The 25,207-nt window shown below is 41.3% G+C and overlaps 1 protein-coding gene across 1 annotated transcript in view; it reads right to left on the bottom strand.

Annotated features, from left to right (window-relative positions):
- LOC107126110 (neurobeachin-like) overlaps positions 1–25,207 on the bottom strand; it is a 600,691-nt gene that overhangs the window by 438,341 nt on the left and 137,143 nt on the right. The window contains 5 exon segments of the mRNA XM_015429619.1: positions 542–980; positions 15,539–15,634; positions 19,363–19,531; positions 23,507–23,614; positions 24,598–24,728. Coding sequence (XP_015285105.1) covers positions 542–980; positions 15,539–15,634; positions 19,363–19,531; positions 23,507–23,614; positions 24,598–24,728 — 943 coding nt within the window.

Raw genomic sequence — 25,207 nt, forward strand, 5'->3', positions numbered from 1 at the left:
TTATTATTATTATTATTATTATTATTATTATTATAGCTGTGAGCAAGCGATTTGGCTGCTGCATAAATTAGTTTGCTCTGGAGCCAGCCATCCTGAGCTAAGGCAAAAATGTGTGAGCTGGAGGCTAAAAAACTGTGAGCCAGCTCACACTAACTCAGCTTAGAGGGAACACTGAGTCAAAGACATGGAAAAGGTGGCTATATCTTGATTCTCATAACATTCACCACACAGTGTTGGATGGTACAAGTATATTAAAAGATAAACAAATGGAAAGGCTGATACTAACAAAGACTTTTTCAGTTTTTAAGACTGTTTCCTGTCAAGTATTTCAAGACAAAAGGCATTATTTTGCATTGACAAAAGCTTCATTTGATTTCTGAATACTACTGCTAAAGGCAAAATTCAATCCAAATACCTTTCCCATGAACATCGTCTACCATAAGGCTATGCAAACAGATGTAAAACAGCTAACTTTCACTGCTCAATCTTTTGTATGTCATGATTAATGAATACAAAATAGTGAACTAATAGTGCCATATACCTGTCAAAGGAATGGAACTGCATGGGGAGAATAGGATGTGTTTCTCTCTTCAGTGCAGGATCAGGATAGGGGATAGGATCAGGACCACATTCTGCAATTTCAACAGGAGCTGCCACCAGACTTTTCAGTATTTCCTTCACATTGATACCCTTGCTTTGGCTGATGCTCGATATTGAGGAAGCAGGTTTGAGGATTTCACTGGGACTTTCTGTTAAACTTTCCTGAGATTTTTTTACCTCAGAAGACAAAGTAGACAACAGTTCACTCATAGCGTCAGGACCTGTGCTTGTTTCCAAGTCTGTCCCATTCAAGATGCTGGGCATTTGCTCCTCTCCAATTCCAGAATCAGTATGAGGAATTGAACTTTCCAGCGGAATATCTTCAACTGGTGTTGGAGCCTCCTTTTCTTTGATATTATCTGGAAATACAGCAGGTGTGTCTGTAAAATAAAAGTTATAAGATATGTATGTTTGAGAAATGTTAGTACTCTCAGTGATACTTTAGAAATAGAAACACAATTTTCTTTTTACTGAGTCTGGTTCTTACCTGCTAAGGCTTTGAAGAAGCTTTTTGGTATTTCTAAAGTGACCTATTTTAGTTCACAGGACATGCCCCATCAAACTATGACAGTAATCCACACTGTAGCTTATTTGCTACAGGTTTGCTAGCTTATTTATAACATGAGGTAATACAACAAGAGATGAAACAGAAACGAGATTCATGTTTATATCTTAGGCCAGCTCCAGCTTTTGTGGGCGGGGGAGGCACTGGGCAAGATGCCCTGCAGTGCTTCCTTTCCCAGTAAGTATGCCACTCCCTCATATGTATGTGCAAATACACATGATGGTACAGAACCATTTCATGCTCTTTTTAGCCTTGGCAGCACCAGTGCTTCTTAAGAAATCACATTCCACACTCATGCTCCCCAGCTATCCTGGTAGGAAAGAGATGTCAGAAAGATGCAGTACTAGGGCTTGAATGAGTACAAAAGATTTATTCATGCTCCCTGCATGCAGCACTACCAGCAGGAAATGGAAGACTATTCCAGACGACTCTGCTATGTTTTAGTGGCCTCTGGATCTCCAGTTTCTTGGGCAGACTGGTGCTGTGGCAACAGTAGTGAAATTACTATATTATGCAATCCCAACTACTGTCACATACTCCCCTAGGGCTGCCAAGTGGGGGCGGGGGGTGGGTAAACCCCCGCTTTGGAGGCCCGATTTCCAGTGCTGCGAAATCGGGCCCCGGGGCGAACTCCGCCCCCTGAAGCACATAGACGTTGTGCATCACTTCCGGGACATGCTGGCAGTGCGCACACGCGCGCATTGGAGGACAGCTCCTGGAGCTCTAATGGTAAGAAGATTCTACTCCCCCACTGGTAAGAAGATTCTATTTGGCAACCCTATTTTCCCCCCCCCCCCCGTTTAAATCAAATCTGATAGTCTTTTTCTCAACAATGTTTCCCAGAACGTTTTACACTGGTTTTAATGGTTTTCACCAATTACATAAAAATGGCATTAAAGAAATGAGTTTGAGACTCCAGCAACAAAAATGAGTAAAATGTTAAACTCACCATAACATAGTAAAAGAGAAAGAAATGAAGAATGGCATATCTGCACATCCCATTTGCACATGGTTCTCTTAGTCAAGAGGCAGAACTTACCCTGCACAATCCAAGCAGCCAATGCATATACCCTACTCTTACATTATTTGTCCAAAGTACTGATGTTTGGTAAATTGTGTATTTTAATATCAGGAAGTCGTAACATTTAAATCTGTAATTCTAATATCTACTAAACTGCATTTAATCTGATAAAAATGTACTAGCCAGATGATCAGTTCAAGCCACATAACTCTTAACATATCACCCTACTTTAGCCTTTATACCAGAGGCCAAACGTCTTCTATTCTTTTGTAATACTAGACAAGATATACACCCAAACTGCCAGCATCCTAAACCAAGGGTTCCCAACATGGTACCCATGGGCACCATGGCACCTGGCTGACACCTTTTCTGGTACCTGCCAAGTATTTTCAGAAAGTGGAGCTTTTGCAGAGCAAGGCTTCTGTTTGGCCATATCTAGTGGATTATTTTGCCTTTTTATCCTTGAAAGCAAACTGTGCCATATTACACATTACTATTACATGAGAGATCTCTCATGTAATAGCAATGTGTAATATGGCACAGTTTGCTTTCAAGGATAAAAAGGCAAAATTGGTTGGCTATGCAGATTTTTCAAAAGTTGCCACCACAGCACAAAGATCTCAACTGAGTATCTGAAGATAGGTTGTGTGTATGCAAGAAAATATTTTTAAACATTATGTTCATTTTAAAATGCATCCTTTAAACAGAGCTTCTGCCTGACACACTGAAGAATTACTATCAGAGTTATGAATAACCTCACTCCCTGACGTTTTGTAGCTGGCTCCACCTCTCACAGCAGCCATTTTGTGGTTCTGTCCACCAACCTGTAACACAATTCCAAAGATGCCCACAGGCTCAAAAGAGTGAGGACTCATGCTCTAAGTAGAAGAAAATAAGATTGTGCCATTTTTGATGTTCAGTCTAGAGGGATGTTTAGTTCTCTGGATTCACAACTAATTCCATGTCCCAAAGGTAACTTTTGGATTGTGCTTTTTAAGCAATAGCCCCAGGCCTACATAACAAATGCTTTTTGAAGCTAAGGAATTTGTGATAGTAATTTTTGATATGGCACAGTTTGCTTTCAAGGATAAAAAGCCAAAATAATCCACTAGATATGGCCAAGTTCTTAAGAGTTCTTTGGATCATATCCATATTGTTTCTTTTGTGTTATTGTAATTATGCTCTTGACATTATGATCACAACCATTTTACAATTATACCACACTTTTCTAAAAGGAAATAAATATATATATATATTTGCTGTCTCTTTCAAAAAGAGTGCACACACTAGGGTTGCCAAACCCCCTGGTTTGCCAGGGGTCCCCCACCCCCAACACCCACAACCACCCATCTCTCTCCCTTTAAGTGTGTGGAACCCGTGTTTCCTCCCAAGCCTGATCTCCACAAGCTTGCAGGGAAATGCCAGCTTCGTGCTCTTAAAAGGGAAATGCGGCTGCTCTTAAAGGGGAAATGCCGGCTCCTGCATTTAAAAGGGAAACGCCGGCTCCTTTAAGTGCAGGGAACTGCCGTTTCTGGAGATCTGGAGCACGGGCGGGGGGGGCGGATGTCCCCAATGTGATGTCATCAGCCGGAATGCCCCCAAAGTCCCCCGCTGGGGGTGGAAGATGGACTTGGCAACCCTAGCACACACTCTTATTCTCTGTATACTCCAATTACTTTAATAACAATCCATGTAAAGTCATCCCCAATGGCAGGGATAAATAATATATTTTTCTAATTTTATAGTGTATTTATTTTGTATAAATCAACTATTTCATAACTGAAAGTGCAAAAATGAAGTTTCTGCACTGATTCCAGCATGCATAACATCAGAATGGCTTCATTAACACTGAACTTCTGCCAACACTTACAGAAAGAATGCACTAATATGAATGGAGCTTGCCACTGTGCAGTTGTGAACATTAGACGGACTTAAAAATATATACAGGAAAAACGTATGTCAAGGGAGTCAGCGTGCTGATGCAGCATGTACTTTATATATACTACATATGTGTAAATGTATACATACATATTTATATACTACAGATTGCTGCTGCAGTATGTACCTTTCACACTCACCCCAATATTCTTGTATTACAGGGGACAAAGAAGATACTCCTCCTCCTCCCTGAACCACTAGCTCACTATACTGATATCAAAGTGTATACTGCCATAGAGGGTTGGGGGTGTACATGAAAGACCTGTGAAACTAAATTATGAAACAGATGAACACGCAATATGTTAGCATTCTTCGTCTGGTCCCCACATTGCCAGGGCATCATTTTCCCCCCGTCAGGTGCAATCTATAATTTCTTCAGTAATCAGGAATCTGCCTCACAAAATTATATGCATTCTGTTTGTTCCATGGCTTGTATCTAATGGAGAACTTCTGGGAGCAAAAAAAGAAGGTGATTTTGCCAATGCCCATTTCTACTGCAGGCCTCCAGCTTACCACTCATGATATCACTGAGGGTCCTCTGCCCCCCTGGAGAAGAACATCAGGGGTATTCTGGGCTGCAGTGGTGGGGGATGAGATGTGCTCTGCAGACAGAAATCCACTTGTTCCAGTAGATCCAAGGCAATATGTTTTGGCACACTTAAAAACTGGCTTTTTGTATCTATTTAATTAGATGGAAAGCTGAAGATGGACAGCAGTAACACTGATAACTGATTACATCTGTCTATGGTATAATTTTGACAGCAGATTTGTACATTTTCAGCACTCCTCATCAGCTTCATGTAGGAAGAAGGCATATCAATAGACAAGGAAGGAGCACTGCTAGCCCTAGTGATTTTACCCTTCTCCAGAAGTAAGCAGTTGGATGCCAGATGCCTCTTTCCTATAGTGTTTCATTGTAACTGAAGAGTTCATTTAACAAAACAAGGCAACATAACGAGCTTAGTTAAGAAAATTACATGGTGTCAGAGGTGACCTCATCTGTCACATTCCCTTCCTTAACACTCCTTTTTTTGCTGTGATTTATTAAGGATATTATCTCTTTTGTTTAGTAAGTAACCAGAATAGATTCAAAACTGGAGAAATAAAACATAACATTTCGAAGATGAATCTGAAAGTTACATTTAATCCCAAACTGGAAATTAATCTTACACTGAAATGTTTGAGGGGGTTTTACTGCTTATTCTGCATCTTGTTGGTAAAAAAAAATCAACAAAAAGCCACACCCTGGAAAAGTAACACGTTACAAAAATCAAGTGCTTAGCAATTTTAAGCTGTTAAATATCTGCCAAAATACATTTAAGGAACGCATTATCACAACAAGATCTTGGAAAAGATTTTATGCTTGTTTAAGATCACAAGTTTTAGAGGCATTGCTCAAAAGATAGAAATTTCAGCTCATAGGGCTGAGTTCACTTTAACTGGAATAAAAGAAAACCAAGTTAACAATGAAATAAATTCAACAAAACATTAACATGACAACACAACAAGAGAGGAATAACAATGGCAAACATTTAAGAGACTTTTATAACTATTACTAGAACAGGCTACTAAGCCTGACTCACAGTTCTGTGGTTAAGGCCATACCATCCTAATAAGACAATCATTAGCACACAAGCAGCAAATCCTAATTGTGCTGACCTGGAAGCAAGTCCAAGATAATTATTATCCAAACAAGAACTTCTTAATAATAATTATTTGGATTGCAGTCATAGGCGGGAAATTGTGACTGAAAGTTATTACACTTAAGCTATTTCATTTCATACAACCTTAAAAAGGAGATAGCAAAGACTGCAGCAACTATTGGACTGATTTCTCACATGAGTAAAGTGGATGCTCAAAATCTTACAACAAAGACTGTTAGCGTATGTGGAGCGAGAAATGCTAGATGTTCAAACTGGTTTCAGAACAAAAGCACAAGAGATCATATTGCAAATTTACATTGGTTACTGAAGCATATGAGAGAATTACAGAAGAAAATCAGCTAGCGTTTAATATATTACAGCAAAACTTTTGTTTGTGTGGATAATGAAAAGCTATGGTTGGTTTTAAAAGAAATGTGTGGTGGGGAAGATCTTGGGTCTGAGTCCACCAAGGGACACAGGTGCAAAAGAATTGCAGGAAGCCTGGCGGACAAGACAGCACACCAGAAAATTTCTTTTCTGCATGTTTGTTTTCCTCTTGTAAAGTAAATTAAGCTAGAGGAGAGATGAAAGAATTTACAGGATTTTTGATAACCAAAGACTCTTTTCAGTAGGAGATGTCCAGGATGGAACCTGGCATCTTGCACATGGAAAAAACGTGTGCACGGCCCTGAGACATCCCGTGAAGTGAGGGAAGAGGAAGAAGAAGCCTACTACTGCCCCCAGAGTGTTGTTCAACGGGATTGCAGAATTCATAGCCTCTCTGTGGAGTTGTGGGTTGTTTTTTTTTACTAATATCTGGCATTGACTAGGGCAGTTTAAAAGACTAATTCAAATCAAAGAAACAGATTTGTCATGTACATCACCGGGATAGGACCTGAGATACAGTGCATCAAGTTCCCTTCAAAGGGGATAATAAAAAAGGTCATGATGACCTGTTGATTTACAACATAAAAGGAGAGTGTGTTAGAGAAAATCTGATTCCCATCCAGGTTAAGTTTATTGCACTTACACTGTGCAATGGTTAAATTAAGGACGAAGTGCTACTTAACCTGTAGGCACTCAAGAACAATAGAGATGACCAATGGAATCAAGCATATATTTGCTAAGGAGTTTTAGTAGCGGCTGTAACATCAGCTAATAACTACAGTTTGCATATCAGAGATCTTGTCCCATAGTGCAGCTGTTTTGAGTAGAAAAAAATCAACAGTCTTTTTAAAAGATTGGTGTGAAGTTTACCATAAAACTTGGGACTCAAAGTGTCTTGTAACCTTTTATACTTTTCTGTGCCATCTTCACTATAATCCTACAAGGCAGGTCAGATTGAGAGACTATGATGGTCTAAGGCCAGCAAGTTCTCAGACCAAACAGCCTTTGACCTGGCATTGATCCAGCCTAGCACTCTAACCACTATAGCCCACTGGCTTTTGCTGCAAACTGCATCATATAAGAGTGACTCATGCAGTGTTATCATTGTTAATTAAAACAGTGGCAGCTAAGGAGTACCCCAAAACACTGATGGTTCCAAAGGCTACCATGAAACCAAGAGGAAAGGCGAACTATTTAGGTTTGCCCCCGAAATCATACTAGCTGATCACTTCTGAGTTCACCATGGAGATGGCAACAGTAAGCCTCGCCTGTGCTTGAAACAACACCTATGTTGAAAAGCTCTTTAGGATTAAGTATCAGTGCTGAGAGACTGCAGCAAGCAGGTGAACTGGGGCTGCTGTAAACTTTTGTTGTTCAGTCGCACAGTCGAGTCCGACTCTTCGCGACCCCATGGACTAGATCCCGCCAGGCCCTCCTGTCTTCCGCTGTCCTCTGAAGTTGGCTCAGTTTCATGTTCGTTGCATCGATGACACTGTCCAACCATCTCATCCTTTGCCGTCCCCGTCTTCTTTGACCTTCAATCTTTCCCAGAATCAGGGTCTTCTCCAGTGAGTGCTCCCTTCTCATTTGGTGGCCAAAGTATTTGAGCTTCAGTTTCATTATCTGGCCTTCCAGGGAACAGTCAGGGTTGATTTCTTTGAGGATTGACTGATTTGATCTTTTTGCAGTCCAAGGGACTCTCAAGAGTCTTCTCCAGCACCATAGTTCAAAAGAATCTATTCTTCGGCGCTCGGCCTTCCTTATAGTCCAACTCTCACAGCCATACATGACTACTGGGAATACCATTGCTTGGACCATGCGTATTTTTGTTGGCAGGGTGATGTCTCTACTTTTTATCATGCTGTTTAGGTTCACCATCGCTTTCCTCCCAAGGAGCAGGCGTCTTTTAATTTCATGGCTGCAGTCACAGTCTGCGGTGATTTGGGATCCCAGGAACGTGAAGTCTGTCACTACTTCCACGACTTCCCCTTCTATTTGCCAAGGAGTGATGGGACTGGATGCCATGATCTTAGTTTTTTTGATGTTGAGCTTCAAGCCCACTTTTGCGCTCTCCTCTTTTACCCTGAACAAGAGGCTCTTGAGGTCCTCTTCACTTTCTAAGGACCTGCCATAGTTTGTTGTGATCCACACAGTCAAAGGCTTTAGCATAGTCAATGAAGCAGAAGTAGATATTTTTCTGGTACTCTCTTGCTTTCTCCATAATCCAGCGAATGTTGGCAATATGATCTCTCGTTCCTCTACCTCTTCGAAACCCAGCTTGTACTTCTGGTAGTTCTCTATCCACGTACTGTTGAAGCCTAGCTTGTAGGATCTTGAGCATGACCTTGCTAGCGTGTGATATGAGTGCAATTGTGCGATAGTTTGAACATTCCTTGGCATTGCCCTTCTTTGGGATTGGAATGTATACTGACCTTTTCCAATCCTGTGGCCACTGTTGCGTTTTCCAAATTTGCTGGCAAATTGAGTGCAGCACTTTAACAGCATCATCTTCTAAGACTTTGAATAGCTCAGCTGGGATACCATCACCTCCACTAGCTTTGTTGTTAGTAATGCTTTCTAAGGCCCATTTAACTTCACATTCCAGGATGTCTGGCTCGAGGTCAGTGATTATACCGTCGTGGTTGTCAAGGACATCGAGGTCTTTCTTGTATAGTTCTTCTGTGTATTCTTGCCATCTTTTCCTAATCTCTTCTGCTTCTGTTAGGTCCCTACCGTTTTTGTCCTTTATCATGGCCAGCTTTGCATGGAACGCTCCCTTGATTTCTCCAATTTTCTTGAAGAGATCTCTAGTCCTTCCCATTCTATTGTTTTCTTCTATTACTTTGCACTGTTCATTCAGGAAGGCCTCCTTATCTCTCCTTGCTGTTCTCTGGAAATCTGCGTTCAGTTGGGTAAATCTTTCCTTTTCGCCTTTGCCTTTCGCTTTCCTTCTTTCCTCTGCTATTTGTAAAGCCTCATCAGAAAGCCACTTTGCTTTCTTACATTTCTTTTTCTTTGGGATGGTGGTGATTGCTGCCTCCTGTACAATGTCACGAACCTCCGTCCATAGTTCTTCAGGCACTCTATCTATCAAATCTAGACCCTTGAATCTATTCTCACCTCTACTGTATATTCATCAGGGATGCGATCTAGGTCAAACCTGAATGGCCTAGTGGTTTTCCCAATTTTCTTCAGTTTAAGTCTGAATTTTGCAATGAGTAGCTCATGATCTGAACCACAGTCAGCCCCAGGTCTTGTTTTTACTGACTGGATAGAGCTTCTCCATCTTTGACTGCAAATTATATAGTCAATCTGATTTCGGTGTTGCCCATCTGGTGATGTCCATGTGTAGTCGCCTCTTAGGTTGTTGGAAAAGGGTGTTCGCTATGACCAGTGTGTTCTCTTGACAAAACTCTGTTAACCTTTGCCCTGCTTCATTTTGCTTTCCAAGGCCAAACTTGTCTGTTATTACGGTTACCTTTTGACTTCCTACTTTAGCATTCCAGTCCCCTATGATGATGAGGACATCATTTTTTGGTGTTAGTTCTAGGAGGTGTTGTAGGTCTTCATAGAACCAGTCCACTTCAGCCTCTTCTGCATCAGTGGTTGGGGCATAGACTTGGATTACTGTGATGTTGAATGGTTTACCTTGGAATCGGACAGAAATCATTCTGTCATTTTTGAGATTGTATCCCAGTACTGACTTTTGCACTCTCTTGTTGTAAACTAGGCATTCACAATAGAGTGGTAAAATAAAGTACAGAGCAGGCTGGAAGCTTAAGTAGTCTGTTGTCTCACAATGTGAGTAACAACAAGAACAGGGAACTCCACCCACTTCAGCCACCTTCAGAAACTACAGGAGCTGAAGAGGTCCAAACAACCCCAATAAAAGGGCACAATACCCTTTTGACACATAAAACTTATCACAAAGAGTCATGGAAAATTACTTGTTTGTTTCAACTTATATTCTATCCTCCCTGCAAATGGGCTCAGAGCAGATAACATCAGTAAGAGTTAAAACATTCCACAGTAGGAGTTAAAACATAAGAATGATTTCATACAATAGTTAAAACAGATTAAAACAGAACTATAAGCTGAACAGATGGCATGGCATTCAGTGTAGTGGTTTTAGAGCTGGAGCCGCTAGGCCATGGACCAAATTGTTGGTCTTCAAGTGATGGGCTGATCACAGATGCATGATTCAGCAGGGGGAGGCCAATAGATGGAATGACTGGACACCTGCCACCTCAACCAAAGGCCTGGCGGAATAGCTCCATTTTACAGGCCCTGCATAACTGTAATAGGTCCTGCAAGGACCTGATCTCCAGTGGGAGCATGCTCCATCAGGCCAGGGCCAGGGCAGAAAATGCCCTGGCTCTGGTCGAGGCTAAGCGGATGTCCTTTGGGCCAGGAACAACCAGCAGATGCTAGTCTGCTGAGTGCAGAGTTCTCTGGGGCATACATGGGGAAAGGCAGACCTTCAGATATGTTGGTCCCTGGCTGCACAGGGCTCTGTGAATTTAACTTTGAAACTGAGAGCAGCCAGGAAAAGGTTCCTTCAGTCAGGAAGCACCTGCCAAGGCACACCTCCAGGCTTCTCTCAGAAGTGCTGGGGGGGGGGGGTCTGCCAGTCAGGGAGTCTCTGTCAGGCCACACCTTCAAGCTTCTTCCCTTGGAACCAAGAGAAGAGAGGTGGGAGGGAATCCTTCAGCCAGGCAGCCTGTGCCAGGCCTCACCTCCAGGCTTCTACTGCTGTTGGAGGAATGGCTGTGATGTCAATCATTAAGACTTCAACGTTGATATGTAAGACTTTGATGTTGAAGGGATCGAAACTGTCGACCTCGGGGTGAACTCTATGGAGAATGCCTTAGAGATGCCAAAGGTTGACTCCATGTTGACAAAGGCGAGTGACAGCGAGAAGAAGAAATGATTCAACATTGTGGGGATTGTTAATATCCTGGCAATGACTGTTAGAGAGGAGATCACTGATGACTCCAAAGAGAAAGGGACCAACAGCATCGAGCTGGGTCCTGGTTAGGTCGTTTTGACACTGTGTTGTTGGGACTATGTCATCGGAGGCTCCATCCAGCAACACCTCCAGGTTCCTCCCCTCAGAGCAGACAACCAAAGGAGAGGGAATGTGCCTTTATTCAGGCTGGTGTGCAGTCAAAGCCTTTGAAAGAGCCAGTGAGTCTGAGGCTCTGTCTCACCATACCTTACCACAGAGGGGCACTGTGCCTGTATTCAGGCTGGTGCAAAGCCAAAGCCTTTAAAAAGAGTCAGTAAGTCCAAGGTTCTGTCTCACCACACCTCACCATGGAGGGAGATTATTATTATTATTTCTTTAGGCTGGCATGAAGCCAAAGCCTTTGAAAAGAGCTCTTCTGAGTCCCGCTCTATCCATATATGCCTTTAAGGGACAATAGTAACAGGAAGAGCAGGCAGCTCTTGTTGTGTGAATCCATAGGTGTTTAAGACACAGAGAATGCCCATTTAACAGCACCGTTCAAGAGCAACAGTTGGCTCAATTCTGAGGTAATCCAGAAACATTTCCTCTGTAATTGTAGTTTGTTCTTCACTAGACTGAGTATCGATGATCAAAAGGAAAACTTTTGAGAGAGAAAATTCTCCTCAGCCCCAAGTATGAGGTGAGGGAAAAACAGAGAACAGCAGTGAAGATCCTCTCTCCATGGCAGCAAAAAGAGAACTGAAGGAGTAGCACCCCTCCTCCTAGTCATATGATCATTCTGGGGGGAAAGCGCCAGAGGGAGGAGGGGCGCTCCTAGTCTTCTAGAAAGCTCGGAAATCTTTTCCATGGCTGGCCTGCAACTGTGCAGTCCCCATGTGGGACTACACAAAAACCACAAGGAAGAAAATGAGTGGGTTTAAAAAAAAAAAAAGAGATGTGGTACAGATTAATCATAATATTCCTGGAGTTAGTTTTTAAAACCCCTAGGACCCTGAGTTATTAGGAGAATGGATTGAGGAAAATGGGTGAATTGAAATGGTTTCTGCAGCTTTGTTTTCATTTTGTTTAAAAATGCTATCAGCTTTTCAACAGACTTTTCAAAGGCTACCGATTATATTTTAATGGACTACCATTTCATGCGACTTCTTTGATTTTTGTGTTACCAAACCTTTTCCTGCAATAAATACACAGTTCCATAAATCTGGTAAATGTATACTATGGCTCTATATAGCTTTACACATCTCACATTCTTTTAACCTACCCTTCCTCAAGGGAGTTCAGCATAATGTACATAGCTCTCTCCCCTCTTCCATGTTATGGTAATAAGGCTATATTAGGTTCCTGAAAAGAATGGTTCAGGAAGGTGCTTTACAAAAGGAAAGGGACTGTAGATTATACCACTGTAGATAAGGCTTACTACCTGTTTGCTGCACTATTACCATGTTGCTGCTGCATTATTTTGTATTGCAATACCTTTTTCTGCATCATATCTGTAGACTGTATTATGTCTAATAGTAAAGTAAAGGCAAAGGTTCCCTTGCTCGAAAGCCAGTCGAATGCGACTCTAAGATTGCGGTGCTCATCTTCGTTTCAAAGCCGAAGACCCAGCGCTGTCCGAAGACGTTTCCGTGGTCATGTGGCTAGCATAACTAAACACCAAGGCGCACAGAACGCTGTTACCTTCCTACCGAAGTAGTACCTATTTATCTACTTGCAATTTCTTGCTTTCGAACTGCTAGGTTGGCAGGAATTATGTCTAATATCCTATGCTTATTCAGATTTCTTTAATCCCAGCCCTAGTGCACTGCTTATCAGATATGTCTGCAATTTATGCTATGTAATAAGCTTTGAGTCTCAGTGAGACAGGCAGACTACAAATACAGTAAATAAATTGAGGGTGGATTTGAACCCAGGTCTCTAAACTCTACTTCAAGACTTCTCGACACTGTAAATTAACCAGTTTGCTTTGAGACAAGAACTAATATTTAAAAAGTATGCAGCATTAATATATGATACCTCAGTAAAGAACAGAGGTAAGTAATGTGATTCCTGAAATATAGTTGGAAAAGAAAAGGAAGAGAGAGAAGGCTGCAACTGATAACGAATAAGTAGCAAAGATGAACTGGAGAGTCCAATATCAATAGAGGACGCTATGACTACAAAGAAAAAACAGAATGGGTCAACAAAAGGCTCTCTCTAATGAACAAATTTCAAGAAGTCACTGTGAGGAAAGGGAAATGGCATGATTAATACAGAAAGAATGATGGTTCCGGGCACAAGGAACATCATGACAGACAGACACAAAATCCAAAACAATCAAAGAAGGTATAGGGAGCACACAACAGATGGCCTTTGATAAAATAAAAATGTATGAGGAAATAAGGGAAGCTATGGAATGGTAAATAATTTGAGGACCAGGCCCTTGATTTTTAAAGTTCACACTCAGGATAACAGGTAGCAGGGATACATACCTGAGGAACATAGTGTAAGGAGATAAAAATGTCCACAGCTTGTGCATTCTGAACGGGAGAGGAGGAATGGTGGACCAAAGGCAAGCAAAATTTAATTAAGTACTCCAGCTGAGCACAAACCAGTGTTTCAGCAGTAGATACAAAGAGGAAAGGATTTTTGAAAATGATGAAAAGGCTGATGACAAGATTTCAGAAGTGCTTATATATGAGAAGGAAAGTGAAAGTGAATTGTACCAATTACTTTCACGTCTCAGACATAGGAAATAACATTATCTTCAACTGCCGCAATCAAGGTCCCTCATTTAGACCTTAATGATTTGGATTATTAGCCAACAATGAATAGTGGGTAGCCAGCACAGTTGTTTCAAAACTGATTCTTATAGGTGACATTCTGCACTTTGCACCAATTGTAATTTCCTGTGTGACCTGAAAAGCCAGCACCCTTGTAGTAATAGCCCCTTCAATAACAGCATGCAGCTTTGGAGGTTAGTGGAACAGAATCTGACTTCAAACATGCTATCATGGCTTTCTATGACTGAAACTAACAGCATCAGGTCCATTTACGGAACCTTCATAAACTTCTGAGTTTATGCTGCATCTTCGTATACCTAGCAAGCATTACCACCTACAACCTGTGTGACTCTAAGTTGGAACAGGATCTTTACTTTGATGACGGAGCTTTTATGTATGTTGCTCAGAAGTCCCAGAAAACTAGGCAGTCACCTTCACTTTCGTGTTTTGGGAATCCCCATCTTGAATACCTCTGGGAATAGATACGGAAACCTCCGGCTTAGAAGACTATCACGCTCAGATTCTTATCCAGACAGCACCCCTTCTCTCCATTTCTGCTGAACAAGTCTAGCTAACTAAGTCTATACTTCCAGTTCTAACATATGTGATCTCTTCCTCCTTCCTCTTCCTATTTCTTAATACTGGGGTCATCCTTGATCTTTGCTGCCTTCTTCACCAGACAATGGAAGTCAAGGTAAGCCCTTGTAGAAGTATTCCCTATCTTGTGCTGTTGGATCATATTTCCCCAACATATGAAATAGTTTATTTTAAATCCAGCTACTAACTGCCTTGAGAGAGTCTCGTTGTTTGATTGGTGAGATAATTTTTAAAAATCAAACTAAAATATATTTTATAAAGCTGTGTTTGTGTGCAGAGGCAGGCAATGGAAAACCACCTCTGTTAGTTGCTTGCCTTGAAAACCCTAGGGCCACCATAAGACAGCTGCGACTTGATGGCACTTCCACTAGGATGTAGTTGTGTGCTCACAAGGAAAAAGGAAGAATGGGAAAATTATGGAGACAGATGCCCTCAATCCTGTGGTGTTTGATTAAGAAGGGTCTTCCGTAGATAAAATATCACTGCTGAATCACTACAGAATAAAAAAGCTGTAAGAAAACTGCATCTTCAGCTGCTCTTTTAAGGAAACAAGGCTGGGTGGGAGAGAGAACAGCTCTCCCCAAAGCCAGTGACTTTTTTTCTCTCTGGTTGCTATATCTGAAGAAATAAACCATCCAACTACAACTCAAAATAAATGTTTTTATATCTGATAACCTAGAAATGAAGAAAAGCCGGTGCTTTGAGAATACGGGTTCAGAACTGTTCCTTAAAACTTAGCTGTTTTTTGAAAGGTTTGTTTAAAAATCTATATCTAAAAGGGGATGTAAATGAAAACATTACTTTTTTATTCACTGTATACCATCATACTTGTGTTACTATTGCAGCTATCTAAGCAACCAACAGTGAACAAGGTATTTCTGATTTTCAGAGTTAGGCAGAATTTTCAGTAAAAGGAATCATTGCATGATACATTTAATTTTTGTTTAACAAAAACATATTCTGCTTTATCAAATGCCTGTGTTACAATTATATTTGGAATTACATGACATGAAATAAGTGCAGCCAAACAAGTGCAGCCAAACTTGTTAATATTACCTTTGTAAAATGAGTGGGCAAAGCTCTGCTCAGGGATTAACTTGGCAAGGAATCCATGGTTCAAACTTGGGTGAGGGATAGATGGTATGACCACAACTGTGGAGAAAATCATGGAGTCAATTGTGAGCCAGCTACTTATATTGCTTGTGGCTTGGTCCACTGTGGATCCATGACAATAAGTCCTATCTCACTGAAACATGCAAGCATGGTACTAACAGTGAATTTCTCAGGGAGAAATCAAGAGATAGGCAACAACATACCTGCAAATAACACATCTTATAAACAATACTTACAGAAAAAGAAAGATATACATACACAAGACAAAAGATGGCAGAGAGAGATAAATGACAGCAACAGTTTCTTACTCTAGTATTACAACACAATACATGAATGAGAAAACACACTGAATAAAAACACTGCATTGGGATTTATAATCAGAGGGATATTTGTATTAAGACATTTAACACAGGGGTGTTTATTTCATATAACACAGTAAACTATGCTATAATAACTGAAAAAAACTATGAGTGTGACTGGAATAAAAGAAAATGTGAAGTCTAGTTTTATAAGCAATGTGAAAAATTAGCATTTCAGATATGTACCCTTGAAAATAAATGGGTCTTAACAATTAATAATAGCATCCATAAATCTGGTCACTGATTTCAAATCAACCTTCACCTGGAGCACAACCAAATCAAAATTCAGTGAAACTTGAAACTGCCTTAGGACTAATATTGCAGACAATAGAGAAATTTTAAAAAATCCTGATGGATTTATCAGTTTACAGCATTACCTAGGGAGGTGGTGAGCTCCCCCTCACTGGCAGTCTTTAAGCAGCAGCTGGACAAACACTTGTCAGGGATGCTCTGGGCTGATCCTGCATTGAGCAGGGGGTTGGGCTAGATGGCCTGTATGGCCCCTTCCCCTTCCAACTCTTTGGTTCTATGATTCTAAGATGCAGGAGCATTGGTTTAATCACAAAAAATGTGACTATACTGTCAATTTCTGCAATCAACAGACTCTTACTGTTTCCTATGTGTGTATTCTGAGAAAATTTACTAATGTCTATGTAGTGATTTAAAAGCATTAAATAAGAAGTTAAAAAAATCCAAGGGACTTGTATGTGAATAAGCATGAAAGCCAGTAAAAGCCAACTTTTATAAATTAGACTTAATGGGTCTATTTTTCTCTCCATTATAAAAACACAAGACAGGAAGGCCCAAAGAATTTAAATAGTCCTCGCAATAAACAGCTTTTCAGTAATATCTCAGGCCACAGAGAAACTAGTTAAGCATTTGTATTTCTTGTTAAAGGGATTTCAAACAACACATTTAGAAGAAGAAGCAGAGATTGAATTTATACCCCGCCCTTCACTACCAGAAGGAGTCTCAGAGTGGTTTACAATCTCCTATGAGGTTGTATGAATCTCCCTTCCCCTCCGCACAACAGACACCCTGTGACTGTGAGGTACGTGGGGCTGAGGGAGTTCTTTCAAGAACTGCTCTTGAGAACACAACTCTGAGAGAAATTGTGACTGATCCAAGGTCACACCAGCAGCTGCATTTGGAGGAGTGGGGAATCAAACCTGATTCTCCCAGATTAGAGAAGAAGAAGAAGAAGAAGAGATTGGATTTATACCTCGCCCTTCACTACCCAGAGGAGTCTCAGAGCAGCTTACAAACTCCTTCCTCTCCCCACAACAGACACCGTGAGGTAGGCGGGGCTGAGAGAGCTCTGACAGAAACTGCTCTTTTTCAAGGACAGCTCTTATCAGAACTATGGCTTGCCCAAGGTAATCCAGCCAGGTGCAAATGGAGGAGTGGGGAATCAAACCCGGTTATCCCAGATTAGAGTCCGCGCACTTAACCACTACACCAAACTGGTGTCCATTCTCCTAACCACTACATATACATGCAGTTCTTTGCACAAAAACTGGCACCGGGGGGGGGGGGGGTTGATTCTTCTGACAGTCAATATCATGCAATTCATTCTGAAGAGGCTTCTCATCTGACGTTAAGCACAACTGAATAACAAATGCTTAACATTAAATAAATGAACATAATACAATATACACAGTTTAAAAAGCTGCTTTATTTAACACACAAAGATTACTTCTTACCTGAGAGACCTCTTGCTCCTTCACAAGCTGTGAGTCAGCCCTAGGATGGTTTGGCTCCAATTCTGACTACAATAGGTGTACTAACAGCTCTATAGTGCTAAGGACATGAGACCATGGAGCCACTTCATTACTCTGCAATTCCCCCCCCCCCAACTGCTACTGAAATAAAAGTGGGGACCTTCCTTTGCAAAACTAGGTGTCACTACCTTCAAATACCAGTCTTCCTCTCACAGTTCACAAGAAATACCTTTAAAATTACAAATGTAATCATTCCAATTGAGATTCCTTGAAAGAATGTATATCGCACACTGAAGTTTCATCCTTCCCACACTGACTAGGCAGGGGAATCTCTGTGTCTGGGAAAGAGGTTTCCCAGGTAAGATTTTATACAACTTCGGAATACCCTAGGTAGAAAAATTAAAAACCTTTCAGAATGACTAGCTTAAATTCAGACTCTCTTCAATTAACTGCAGATAAAAGCAATGGCAGCAGTAGTCCTTCTAATGTACATATATTAAGAACTGATGTTCTTTTTCCATTAGTTTTGGTGCAGGACCTATACCACCTAACAAGTAGAATGGGCTTCCAAGAGATTGTTTATTTAAGACATTTATTAACTGCCTTTAAACCCTGCAGAACTCAAGTTCGGTTACAGTGTAAATAAAACAAAGGTTATAAAAAACCCCAAAAGACCACAATTTAAAATTTCAATTAGGATTGCCAATAAATAAAAACTAAATTAGTCAAATGCAGTCCTAAATAAAACTATCTTCAACTAAAAAGATGAACGCCCAATTGCTATATAGGCTTCTAATTCCACACTTTTATCAGAAATGTGAGAGGATTACTATACTTAACAAAAATAAATATTTTAAGAATATGTAAATAAATCCTCAGGGGACAATAATCAGTGAAGATAAAACAAATCTTCTTAAGCCTTCTGTCACCCAAAGTATGGTGAAAAGGATTGGGATAAAGTGAAGGTAATAGTGGGTAGTATCAGACAGTATCTTTATGACACGTTATCTGTCAGCTGGCATGAGATCCTGACCTCTTATAGTAGCTTTTCATGAGTGTGCCAGGCTAGGAACACTATATGTGGCCCAGGTGTTTTCAGTCTGATAACAATTACTAAAACATTGTGAGGCTGGCCATTTTTCTCTATGATAAATTTACTGAGCTGGATTATTTTCATTTTGGACAGCATCGAGGTGTGAGGGTTCCCTCCCCCCAGCTTAGATCGTGTTCCTGGATAAGTTTGGCATTCATGCATTTCCCTTCAGTACAAAACACCCAGCCAATAGCACAACACTGGCAGAGGAACTGAAGAAAGGTACATCAGTTTCTAAAATTATAAAAATAATGATCTGAATTGAAATGTTAAAAAATGAATTAAAATGCAAACAAAAAGGAAATAACCCATCCCTTGCTCCTTGATGCACAGAGGCATCTGATTACAACCCTGGTATTCAAAGAATAAGAACTTTGGGCAGACTGTCTCCTACAGTTCAAGACAAAGACCAACTCATCCTAGGAATGAGAAGCCATCTCTGACTGGAGAAAGCACAAATATTTTCAAAGCAATGGATAGAAACAGAGAAGCCACAAACTCATTGATCTTAAATTGTGTCAGACTTTAATTTTATTCCTAGAGTCAAATACTAATAGCCTCAAAAACATGCAACAAACTTTAAAACAGAGGTACCTGTACTTGTTGGTGAATTTATTTCTTGCCTGATATTTCTACCTGCCTGGCTTCCAGACCTTGCAGTTTCACGTTGAGGTTCGAGTATATCCCGATACTTGGAGACCATCAAAACAGAAATGAAGTAAACCACAGCCAAAGCTAAAAATTGAGCCTGTTTGCTATCATCCTATTAAAAAGACAACAGAATACAATTAAAATAAGTAATGCCAAATGTATTCAACATTTGTCATGTTTTACAAATATTTCTAGAAAAAGATTGGATTTATACCCTGCCCTTCACACGGAGTCTCAGAGCGGCTTACAATCTCCTTCCCTTCCTCTCCCTACAATAGACACCCTGTGAGATAGGTGGGGCTGAGAGAGCTGAGAGAACTGCTTTTGAGAGAACAGCTCTGAGAGAACTGTGACTGACCAAGGTCACCCAGCTGGCTTCATATGGAGAAGTGGGGAATCAAACCGGTTCTCCAGATTAAAGTCCACTGCCCTCACACCTGGGTGTTGTCCAAAATGCACTACACCAAACTGGCTCTCAAAAATTATTCTATCGGTTGCCCTTGGGTTGATACACTCACCTAGATAAAAATTATGCACGCAAGTGCACACACCTATGTATGTTTAGCATGTTACACGGTGACATCTCACATATTAACTCATATATACAATACTGTATGTGTGGCGTTTTTACCTCCACCACATATAAGATTCCCACCCAGATGTGAGAGTGTGGATCAGATCTCAGACAAAGCCACTGCAAATAACTGTTACTATACAAAAGAACCTCACCAGGAAAGCGCCTCCATTAGCATGTTTCACAGCCTGGGGAACTCCTACATGATAATGACTCAGCCCTACCCTACCTTCCTGAGTAGATATACATTACCTGCCTACCATTTTTCTTCTCACCTTGACACAGAGAGTACTCCATCTTTCTGTGTTATACCTCTGAGGATGCCAGTCACAGCTACTGATGAAATGTCAGGTCCTACAATGCCAAGATCACGGCCAGACAACCCGGAAAATCTACAACAGCTAATGAACTCCGGCCATGAAAGCCTTTGACAACATACAGGGTACAATAAAGACTGTTGTCTTCAAGCCCTGCTGTTTGTTTTTCTAGAGTTGTTATAGACCACTGTTGGAAATGGGATGCTGAACGAACAGGACCTATGATCTGATTCAAGAGCTCATCTAAACAGTTATTACTGACTGAGTAATTCAGTACTGGATACTTAAATATATATGTCAATATCATGGAATCAAGACACTGGATATATGTCCCAAAAAAGACACTTTAGCAACATTCTAGGTAAGGAGAATGTGGTAAAAACCTGGAATTATGTAAGATGAGAAAGAGAGAGGTACAGCAAAGTGAGGTTTCATGGAAAAATACACAGTGTGCAATTATTTAGTATGTGCATATTTTACACATTCATGAATATGCATATATGGGAACCATACCATGTGTGCATGTGTGTTTAAAAATGCATATACAAATTATACTTTCTGTGCTTGCTACAAACAAGTGACTTGACCTGGATAGCTCAGGCAAGTCCAATCTCATCAGATCTGGAATGCTAAGCAGGGTCAACACCGGGTAGTATTTGGATAGGTTCTGACACCGGGTTCTGACACAGAGGCAGCCAATGGCAAACTACCTCTGAACGTCTCTTGTTCTGAAAACCCTATGGGGTCACCATAAGTCAGCTGTGATTTGATGGCAAAAAAAAAACAAAAAAACGAACAAGCGCTGTTGAATCATCAGTGCTTTGTGGATCAATCATACTGCTGTCTTAAATACTTGAAATATACAGTAGAATTCTATTACCATTTTAGTGCTGTGTGGAAATAGGGTGCTGGAAAATTTAAGAATGTTATTTAAGCTAAGAGTAATCCAGAACTAGTGGGGCTGCGGTGGCTCAAGTGGTTAAGATGCTGAACTGCAGACTGAAAGGTCGGTAGTTCGGCAGTTCGAGACCCAAGTGCCACAAGACGGAGTGAGCTCCCATCTCTGGTTCCAGCTCCTGCCGACATAGCAGTTCGGAAGCAAGAAATTGCAAGCAGATAATAGGTACCGCTTCAGTGGGAAGGTAACAGTGTTCTGTGCGCCTTGGCGTCTAGTCATGTCAGCCACATGACCACAGAAATGTCTCTGGACAGTGCTGGCTCTTCGGCTTGGAAACGGAGATGAGCACCGCATCCCTAGAGTCAGATTCGACTGGCTTTCGAGCAAGGGAAACCGGAAGATTTGTCTTCACTTACCATGAAGCTTCCTTCTCGGTGGTCTTGGAGTGGAGCAGTCCTCATGAGTGGGTAGTCTCCTCCGCTCCGGAAGTAGGGTTGATTGGCAGAATTCGATCCCGGAGGGGAGGGGCTTGCCCACAGATCCTCAGTCCCTATCCAAGCCATGCCTCTCATTGACAACTCTCATACATGAGGAAAAAAGAGAAGGAAAAAACCCCTTCCCCAACTAACCCAACTCACTTGAAGGGTTAACCAGTAAGAACAAATAACAACTGTTCATAACTGTGTAACAACAAACATTCTACTCCCCTCTGCTCCTGTTGCCTTTTAAAAAGAAACCATGTAGATCTCAGAGAGGCTCTCTAGCCCCCTCAGGACTAACCCCGGGCTACACAGAAAGCGCTCAGCACCCACTCTGGTCTCAGAAGCTGTTCCAAGAGAAAGCTCTTGGGTTGGTAGGACTGCCCCACTCCAGGACCACCGAGAAGGAAGCTTCACGGTAAGTGAAAACAAATCTTCTGTTCTCCAGTGGTCCTGTGAGTGGGGCGGTCCTCACGAGTGGGATGTAGCAAAGCAGTGTGCCCCGAGGGTGGGTGCCCGGCTTCAGGGTCTAGAGAGTGTGCTGCAGAACCCCCCTGCCGAAGGCTGAATCTGCAGAAGCCATTTTGTCAATTCTATAGTGCTTTGTGAATGAATGAATGAATAGACTTCCAGGTAGCCGCCTTGCAAATCGCCTATCGGAAAAGATCTATAGGCTACCGATGTAGCTGCTCCTCTCAAGGAGTGAGCAGTGACGCCCTGTGGAGGTTCCTCATTCTTGGCTTTATACACCAGTATGATGCACCCCCAAATCCATCTACTAACTGCGGAGGTTGAGATCCTCTGACCCAAACTAGATTTCCGAAAGGACACAAAATGAGAATCTGATTTACGGAAGCATTTGGACCTATCCAAATAATAGCTTAGGGCTCTACAAACATCTAGACAATGCCACTCTCTTTATCATGTTTTGGATTTGGGCAGAAAGAGGGTAGCACTATATCTTCCATTCTATGGTAGGTTGAATTCATCTTTGGTACAAAGGCCGGGTCAGAGCGAAGCACCACTCTGTCAGCTTGGAAAACACAGAGCTCTTTATCTATGGAGAGTGCCCTCAATTCTGATACCCTCCTAGCAGAAGTTATACCTATGAGAAAAACCGTTTTAAAGGTTAGCTCTTTAAGTGGGCATGTTGCTATTGGCTCGAAGGGTCCCCGAGACAGAGCCCTCAGGACCAAATTAAGGTTCCAGGTGAGGAAACGATGGACCTGTGGAGGGTTAATGAGGGCCGCTCCTTTTAGGAACCTCTTAACATGATGATGTTGACACAGCGATTTTCCCTTCCTAGCTCCCCTAACAGCCGAAATGGCTACCACCTGGCATCTAAGAGTACTGGTACTAAGACCCTTTGTCAACCCCTCCTGCAGAAAGGACAGAATTCCACTAATGGGCACTAACAGGGGCTCCCAACCTTTCTGCCTACACCAGGAACGGAAGACCTGCCAGGTAGTATTATAGACCCTAGCAGTAGAATTTTTCCTGGAGGCCAACACGGTTTCAATGACCTCCTTAGAATAACCTATTCCTGAAAGTTGAGTCTGTGGGCAAGCCCCTCCCCTCCAGGATCGAATTCTGCCAATCAACCCTGCTTCCAGAGCAGAGGAGACTACCCACTCATGAGGACCGCCCCACTCACAGGACTACCAGAGAACTTTACCTTTACTAATCCAGAACTGCTTGAATGAGCTGCTGAAATTTTAACAAATGCTCTGGGATCTCTGTTTTAGAGATGGGACAGAACAGAGAAATGCAAGTGATGATAGATGCTTTTTATAAATGCAAGAGATATGATAGTACTCACCACATCACGAAATACAACTGCTCGCAGACGATTAATGTCAACATCTTGAAGCAGTCTATCAGGATCTTTAATAGGGGATAAATTACCAGGAACATTTTCCAGTGGAGTCTAAACAAAGAGTTAAACAGTTTCAGAAAGTTTCAAATATCCCATTACTACAATTAACCAAATGCTTTGTGTCTCAGATACGTTTAATGCAATATATAGAAAACAGGGTTCACAAATAAAATGTGGAACTATAGGAACTCGATGAAACTGAGATCCACGATCAGATCTCTCTATCTTTAAAGAAATAATTTCAAAGTTGGGGGGGGGGGCGGATCAGGACAACAGTGCTGAAATCACTACACTATTTTTTCCAATGTAAATGGAGCTGTACAAACACAGAAAACACATGCATTCCTAACATATACCAGACAAACAGCACTGGAATTGGGCAAGGGTTAAGAATCCCTACCCAACTAATATAGTTCCAATGAAATTAGAATTCCGTTTGGGTGCTATTTATAGAAATTTAAAGAGATAGGAGATCCAGTCATAGATCTCTAACACGTTGTCCAGTTGCATTCAAAGTTAATTCCTTACTACTGCCCTAACATAGTCTGCTTCAAAATGAAGAAAATACTGGCAGCTTATGTACCAACAGTTTCTAGTACAATTAAAGGAACAACTACTACTGCATATGAACCAAACCTGAGCAGTTTAGAGATAAGATCTCTGAAACAAACTGAACCAATAATGTCCAAAACTATTGCCTGGAATACATGTCAGGCCAACAAAAACACAGAAATCATTTGGTGAAGGTCACCATAAACAAAGTGGTTCACCCTCACTGCTTGTTTACCGGTTTACAGACTTCAAGGGGAAAAAATAAGGTGGGCTTATTTTGAAGTCAATATTGACCTTGTGGAGGACTAACCAGGAGTAGATGCTTTTCCAGCTGAAAAGAATGCCCCAGGCACTGAATAGAGTATTTCTTTCACCAGGTGACAAATCATTGCTCTCAATTCAAAATAGGGGACGATGTTTTTAGGGCTCCTTTAATTAATTTACTTTATAGATACTGTTATATATTCAGCACAATAGTTTACCTTAGCAGTAGTAGCTGCACTTATACCCTGAAGAGTCTCCTGAGTTTTACTGCTGATTAGTGAAGATTTGTTGATTCTCTCCCTTTGTCTTTGTCGACATTCCAAGCAGTTTCTCACCGCAACACAACAAACTGTAAGAGTTTAAAGAAATCACGTCAGAGTGCCTAATATAATAATCATGTTTCATGTAAATCAGTAGATCAATAAATAACTTTGCAAAGCCACCATGAAACAGTGCAATCAGTTTTTGGGACTTACAAGACAAGACACTGGCAGATCTATGAATCCAGAATGCTTTGTTTTGATAAATGGCAGCTAAGGCCGGGGAGAGGGCTCAGAGCAATTGCATTAGAGGGAAGGGTTTAACTCTTCCCTCCCATGGCATTGTGCTAACCTCAAATAGGGTGTGTGAAGTCAGGAAAATGTCATAAGCAGAAAAAGAGTTAACTTCCTTCCACCCATGATGAAGTGCCAATCCAAATCAGCCACCCCATATCCTATTTAAGAAGAAAAAATAAGCTGGAGAATCCAATCATGGAACTCTCTCCATCTTCTCTTATTAAGCCTTCAGCACACAGAGTCTTCCAAATAAATTAAATATTTTAGTATT

Source organism: Gekko japonicus, unplaced genomic scaffold, assembly GCF_001447785.1.
Source record: "Gekko japonicus isolate JY-2015 unplaced genomic scaffold, Gekko_japonicus_V1.1 scaffold429, whole genome shotgun sequence".
Lineage (NCBI taxonomy): Eukaryota > Metazoa > Chordata > Lepidosauria > Squamata > Gekkonidae > Gekko > Gekko japonicus.